General features: G+C 22.7%; 1 protein-coding gene across 4 annotated transcripts; it reads left to right on the top strand.

The window, feature by feature from the left end:
- LOC129613863 (acyl-CoA-binding protein homolog) lies at positions 1 to 5,695 on the top strand. 4 transcript variants are annotated; one of them, XM_055528156.1, is made up of 4 exons: positions 4,267 to 4,458; positions 4,517 to 4,603; positions 4,714 to 4,762; positions 5,319 to 5,695. In XM_055528156.1, the coding sequence occupies exons 3-4, from the start codon at positions 4,748 to 4,750 to the stop codon at positions 5,565 to 5,567; spliced, it is 264 nt and encodes an 87-aa protein (XP_055384131.1). In that variant the 5' UTR covers positions 4,267 to 4,458; positions 4,517 to 4,603; positions 4,714 to 4,747; the 3' UTR covers positions 5,568 to 5,695. The 4 variants fall into 4 exon arrangements, with proteins under 4 accessions (XP_055384133.1, XP_055384130.1, XP_055384132.1 ...); XM_055528158.1 differs by lacking the exons at positions 4,267 to 4,458; positions 4,517 to 4,603 and adding an exon at positions 1 to 22; XM_055528155.1 differs by lacking the exons at positions 4,267 to 4,458; positions 4,517 to 4,603 and adding an exon at positions 2,740 to 2,948.
- Positions 5,696 to 7,307: the final 1,612 nt, after the last annotated feature.

The raw sequence follows: 7,307 nt of genomic DNA, 5'->3' as shown, positions 1-7,307 counted from the left end.
AAATACATATATTTGAAATGAGGTAATTAATCAATTAATTATTACACTTATTTGACAACTGTATAAGATTAAGTTTCTGCAGTCTAAAATTTTTGAAACTTTAATTCTGCAGTAAGAGTTCGTGTTTTGAACAAATTAATTTACAATTTCCATTACAAATTGTATATTGAGCGCCATCTATTTTGTGGTAGAGAATAAAACAAATCTTACTAAATTGAAACAATGAGAATGAAACAGACAAACTATTAAAAATATTACAATTTTTCAAATGCATTATGGTTCAAAACCTCACTAAAATTTCAAATCGTAAAAATATTTTTAATACGATAAAAAAAAAAATTTAAATGATAAAATAGCCTTGGTTTGCAAGCAAAATAAAATATGTATGCGATATTTTGTTGAGTTACGGAATATAACAAATGTAGCATAATATATGCATTTGTTTTTCGACATACTATTAAATTTGAGCTAAACTTTTTCCAGGACCAGATTAATAGGAATGGTAAAAAATAGAAAATATGGATGCAGTGTTTAAGTTAAAAGTCCAAATATATCTGTGTACTTAAGTAGGAAAGGCAATAAATTAATCTTAACGTTTATTATTTTATCATATCTTTATTAGTACCTATAAGGTTTACTATGATTATTTATTTTACCTTTTATTTTAATTATACTAGTTTAATGGTCATGTTTTCACGAATTTATGCACCCATTAGTCTTACTCAAATAAAGATAATTTGATACGAGTCATTCAGACATTCAATATATTACAGTAATTCATGTAGCAATGAAATTTTATATTTATAACATAATTGTTTATTTATTTATTGGCAAACATTTCGATTAAGTATAATATAAATTTGTTAATAAAAAGGTATAACCATTTGAATATAGTTATCACTCTTTGATTATACATAATTATTTTTTTTGGTCGAGCTAACTACAAATTACAATCGAATGATGGGTATTCCAAACTTGTAATTTAATTTGTAATATTGAAAAGGCAAGAGATTAGAAATGAGAAAACCAAAAAAATATTTTCAAATTTGGAAATTATTTACGATTTATCCAACCAAAGACTAAATATAAATTCAAAATTCAAGCTAAATAACATTCATGGGTCTTTTGTTCTTTAATTATTTTATAATTGTTAGAACTTTTTATGTATGAACTGACAATTATAATTAGAAAAACTAATTAAAATTTTTATTTGCAATCCTGTAGAGTTGGAGAAGAGTACGTCAATATCTGTGTTCAATGTTAGTTTTGATAAAAAATTTATTACTTCTAAACACTTTTATGTATTTTGCATGGAGAATTATTATTTTTGTTATCTGTTTAGTTATCTTTTTAGTTATTATTACCATTAAACTTGATAATTTACTGGATTACACAGAATTTATGGAGAAAGTTGTATATTATATTTGTAATAAAGCATTTTCGTTGTCTAATATAGCAAATTTTTAATTAAATAAATAAATTGGAAAATATACAAAAGCATAGCGTTGCAATATGAAAGTAAATCTTAAATAATAGAACGCTCGCAAATTAAAACCAAATGTTTAAATTGAAAGAATAACCAGTTTAATCTCTTACGTTAAAATTAATTATTTCAGAACTTTATCATAAGCTAGTAATTACTACTTATTTTATAGTATTCGATATAGAATTTTTTATTAAATTACAATCTATTTACATGTTAATTATTATTGCTTTATGAATTTAATTAAAATATTTATAGATTTTGAAAATATTAAACAAAACACACAACATTATTAACCTCATATTGCAACACATTATAATTGTTTTGTAATTTGTACCCCGTTTTAAAATGAGAATAAAATAAAACAAAAGAACAACTACATTAAAACAAACGAATTAATTGATTACAACTACAACTTAAGATGCAATTGTAACTCTAATGTAATTCTACTATAATTTCAAAAGACTAATAATTTTTTTTCTCTTTATTTTAAACAAAACTATTATATATGAAGTTGTAAATTTTTTTTCTCAAATTTCATATTCCAAACTTTAAACTGAAAATATTATTCTCAAACCGCGAAAATTTATATTCAAAGCAGGTATGCATATTTAAGTTTTCATTATATAACAATTGATTTAGCTTATGTTCGTCTGTAATTGTGTGCTTTTTTATTTTTATTTCGCTATGTACATTTAAAATTAATATTATTATTGGAATAACACACGGAAAGAGGTGATAAGGCCAAAATGATAATATAAGTACGAGGGATTTAGTGAAGATTCTTATCTAGGTTAATTTTTTTTCCAAATTTTTCTAATACTACGTTATATGATTATTTTCAAAACAGATCTGACATGTGCTTAACTTATTCGGCAATTGAAATTGTATTTGTGAATAAGTCAAGTTCTTTTATAATTTAATGTTAAATAGCTTTTTTGGTACGACATAAATCAAGATATTTTTTAGAAATTTTAAATAAGAACTTTCTTATATACAAAATACAACTTGCACACTTTCTTATTAATAAAACCCGCTACGAGCTTTCTGCGCTATTCAAGTGTTTAATAAAATTTAATAATTTAAAAAATTAGGTTTAATAACAAAAACTTTTAACAATTTTATATAAAAAATAATCATTTTCAACATTCCTCGTTTCAATTGTAAATCAAGTACATTTTATATGTGACTACGTGTTTGTTTGTGAATTAATTTGATTGTGTTTGCTTGCGATCAGCTCATAGTACAGACCGTGTACAGCTTAATATCGCATTATTCATTTTTTTTTTTTTATCTCTTAAATTTCTTTTATTTGGCTAGCGCGATTTACTGAAATTTCCTGTACTATGGTTGTGTACAAATGTACATAAATATAAAATAATATTATTATTAACTTACTAACTTTAGAGCTTAGTCGCATTCAAAGTTTCTAATAGTTCATATCATTTCGTATATTTAATAATAGGTAAAGTCTCTATTTTTTTTCTTTTCTATTAAAATTTGAATTTTTCATTTAATTTTAGTATTTAATATTTTTTTCTTTACGATCATAAACTTTGAGTTCATTGGTTATGGTGCTTAATAAACGTAAAACAAGTGGTTGTAAAAAAAAAAAAATAGTAATAATAATAATTAAGCATTTGATTGCAAAATTAATGAAGGTTAAAGAAGAACGTTGCGTTGAAAAAATTTTTATATGAACGTTTTTACTATGTTGATATTTTTTATTCAGTATAAGAAAAAGAATTAGAATTTATTCCATAAACTCGGTCATTTATAACTTTTTGTTTGGAATCAAATAAGTGTATGGTTTTCTATAAAATTGTGAATTATTGTATTTGTTGAGGAATATTTTAAAATATAAAAATTATTTGATTTGATTCATAATTTTTAAAAAGTCAGGTATTTTATAATTATTTATAATTTAATGTTCAATTTGATTTAAATTATTTAATAAAATAGTTACACTAAGCTTTTCTAATTTTCATCGTGACCTGCAAAAAGAAATTGGATATTTTATTCATTTCAACTTTTAATTTCAAAAAATTAAAACTGCAAAATACTGTAGAATTGATCTTGGCATTCTGTTATTATTCTGTGATAATAACAGAAATCTGCCCACATTGCCACTCACCGCTTTGGTTCTGTTTTTAGAATTCGTGTGCCAAATTTTACACAATATACAATTTTTACTTATGGAATTGCATATTTCAAATGAATTAAAATCTCACCGTATCTTAGAAAAAGAAAGTGTTTACCATGAGATTAAAAAATCGATTTTAATCGAAAGATTTGATACAAGAACACAAATAAACAAAAAAAACAACTGTAATATTGACATGCTAACCTACAAATTGGATAAAAAAAATTTTTTTTGCAATGAGTGCAAAATAAATTCACCTTGAACTTCTCTCTTCTTTAAACTTTAAATTCAATTTTATTTTATTTTTTTTTTTTATTAAATTTATTTTTTTTTGCGTTTGTATGACATTTTTTTTGTTTTTTTCCAAAGTAAAAAGTTTTTATAGCATTTGAATAAATAATGGATACATAAACATATCTGTATACATACATATATTTATAAATCTATATGTCACTTTGGGGGGTACAAAGATGAATTGAAAGTAAACTTTTAAAAATATCTTTAATTTTGCAAATCAAATAAGATCACCTGTTTTTCTGCAATATCAAAGAAAAAAAAATATTATCACTTAAAAATATTAAAAAAATTAAATTATTTAAAAGAAAAATAACGTAACAAAAAAAAAACAGAAAATAATATTGGCAGACGTGGTATAAAAGTGGGATTGGTCATAGACACAAAGAGAGTCACTACGAAAAATGTCAATATTTAAGTAACAAGCGCTTATTTGTTAATAAACAAATTTAAAATTCAAATTGCATACTTACTTGTAATTGAAACTTTACATATTTGGAAAACTTCCGTTTAAATCTGGAATATTATAAGCACAGTGGTGATACATTCATTTTTTAAAATACTTGTAGTTCTTGAATTGATTGTAAATATTTTAGTGATTCATTAGCGATTTTCGATATATTGGAGATTAAATTTGTATAATTTTTTTTTAATTTGGTGCGTTGTAGCAGTTTATGGTTTTAGTACTCGTATGTGCGATGATAAAAATTATAAATTTTTCACAAATCTTTTTTTAACTCAAATTGTTTCTTATTAGATTTAACTAAAAATTTGTATTATATTTCTTTTTCAGTTTGGTGTAATTTAATATTAAAAGAGAATTCAAAATGTCTTTGGATGAGGTAATTCTAATTATTAAATAATAATAAAAATTATAAATATTTTTGTGATTTAGAGGAAGGAAAAACTGTATAAGTTAAAACAAAAATATTTTGTTCTATATTAAGATCCAAGTTTATATTTAATTTGCAAAATATGTTTGTAGTTTTCTAATATTTTATAAATAATATTTTCAAAGTCAAACAAGGTGTACCATTGATCAAATTTTAGCAAAATTGAATATATGAGCAAAACTGCAAAATATTCAAACTTCAACCAGATTTTAAAAAAAAGTTAACCATCAATTTATTTTATTAGAACTTCTTTCCAAAGTAATTTTGCTTAATCGGAACTAAGTAGAATTATTATTTGATAGATAATATATTAATTAAATTTTTAAATACAGAATTTAAACTTATATAAAAACAAAAAACTTTTAAACTTATACAGTTTTTGCTTGTAACCATAGATTTGTATCAAATTTCTAATTTTACAACTATTTAAAAGTTCAAAAAATTAATTATAAATTAATTGAATTTGTATAACAAATCTAATTTTAAATTTAATTTTTTTTTTTAGAAATTTAATGCTTCTGCTGAAAAAGTGAAAACTTTTACAAAACGACCAACTGATGAAGAATTATTACAAATTTATGCATTATTTAAGCAAGCAACTGTTGGTGATAATGATACAGAAAAACCAGGTTTATTAGATTTAAAAGGTAAAGCTAAATGGAGTGCATGGTCTGAAAAGAAAGGAATGTCAAAAGATGCTGCAAAACAGGCGTATATTGAATTAGTTGAAAAACTTTCAGCATCATATCTTTAAAATGTTTTATAATTATTTTTTATAAAATTTTATATACATATTAAGAATTCTTAAGAAGTTAAAAAATAAATTTATATATATATGTATTAAAATTAATTAATAATGGACTATGGATATTTCCAAAGAAATTTACAAAAGTTTATTCTATTACTTTTATATGGTCTCAACTATTTTAATGTACAAATATAATCATAACATTTGATTTATATTTTATTTAAGAATCATGACTTGCGGGATCATGTCCGGTATATAGGGATCTTTTTTCAAATATGATAAATTTGATATTTAACCTTGCATATTAATATAAAATCATTTATTATTAATATATATTATTATATATGTATAAGAAGAACTATAATATGCATAAAGATGTATGTGACTTCAAAGTTAAAAAAATCAAAGAAAAAAGATATTGAAATTTAAATATCCTTGTTATTCTTTGTATCATTTATATTATAAAGTTTAAATGTTGTGTATAATCCTGATATAGCAAAATTTTTATTATCAAGAGCTTTAATTTGTAGCACAAAATACTAGAAACTTTTTGCTTTTAAATAATTTAACTTTTTCAAATTTAAAGGAGTACATATTTTTTTCAGTTTTCTGATAAAAATCGTATTCCAGACAGATATACTTTCATAGTTTGGGAAAATCAATACTATTCACAAATTTTATTCATAATACAGAAACCTACTTTAAAACAATTAGAATTATAAAAATTATTTTGGTTGTTGGAGAATTTTTTCAGCCACTTATCTTCAAAGACGCAGTATATAATAAAAAGTATGACGAATCTTTTTTAATTAAATACATCAGCATTAGATAAGTATCATTAGATATTAATTGAAAGCATCAGCATTCACGATAATAAATGGAACGGCGTCAATTTTCTAAATTTTATATCAAATGCAAAAATCAGACTATATACAAATATGACAATTTCTTTATGTAACTGGTGTTAAACAACATATTCCTTTAAATTTTATAGTTAAAATTTTTATAGTAAAAATATAAGTAGCATGCTTTTGGAAACCAGAGATGGGTAAAATCTCCCAATATGTAATATTAACATATATTTTGTAATTATTCAGTGATATAATTATCATTCCCGAGTAGGTCAAATTAGATTATATTAGATAATAGTCCTGTACCGGTAAGTTTTAATAATGGTAGTGATTTTTTTCAATTTGTTAATTTCTACACTAACTTTAATAATTATAGGTTATAAATCATAAATTTTTATTTGTTTTAAATAATTAAACAGTGTGTGCTATAAGTAAATTAAAATTTACTCAAACAATTGAATACCAGAAACACTAAGGAATTATCCGTACACCTACAATAACAAAATTGTTAATAAATTAATTGATCGTGAAAAGGACATATTTGAATTCATTATCATAAAACCTACCTCTTACACGCATCTTTATTTTCCTTTTTCCCTGTTTCTTTCTTCTGATATCCTTTTAAGTTATTCTTTTAAATATTATTGAATCTTTTTATGTATTTACGTATGTATATATCTAAGATTGTTGTGTTTTATTGATTTTATCTCTTTGTTATTTTGTTTCTGTGCGGTTTCATTCATAAAATACAAAAAGGAAAAAGTGAAAATTTTAATTTAATCTCCTTGGATTCTTGGGGGGTATATTGAAATCCATCTTCCGATATTTCGATCTCACTCACTCACACTGAAAATTTTGTATCAATGAAATGTTTTTCTTTTTTTTCGATGCTTCG

Source organism: Condylostylus longicornis, unplaced genomic scaffold (genome assembly GCF_029603195.1).
Source record: "Condylostylus longicornis isolate FDR11 unplaced genomic scaffold, ASM2960319v2 ptg000092l, whole genome shotgun sequence".
NCBI lineage: Eukaryota > Metazoa > Arthropoda > Insecta > Diptera > Dolichopodidae > Condylostylus > Condylostylus longicornis.
This window is presented reverse-complemented; position numbering and strand designations above follow the sequence as displayed.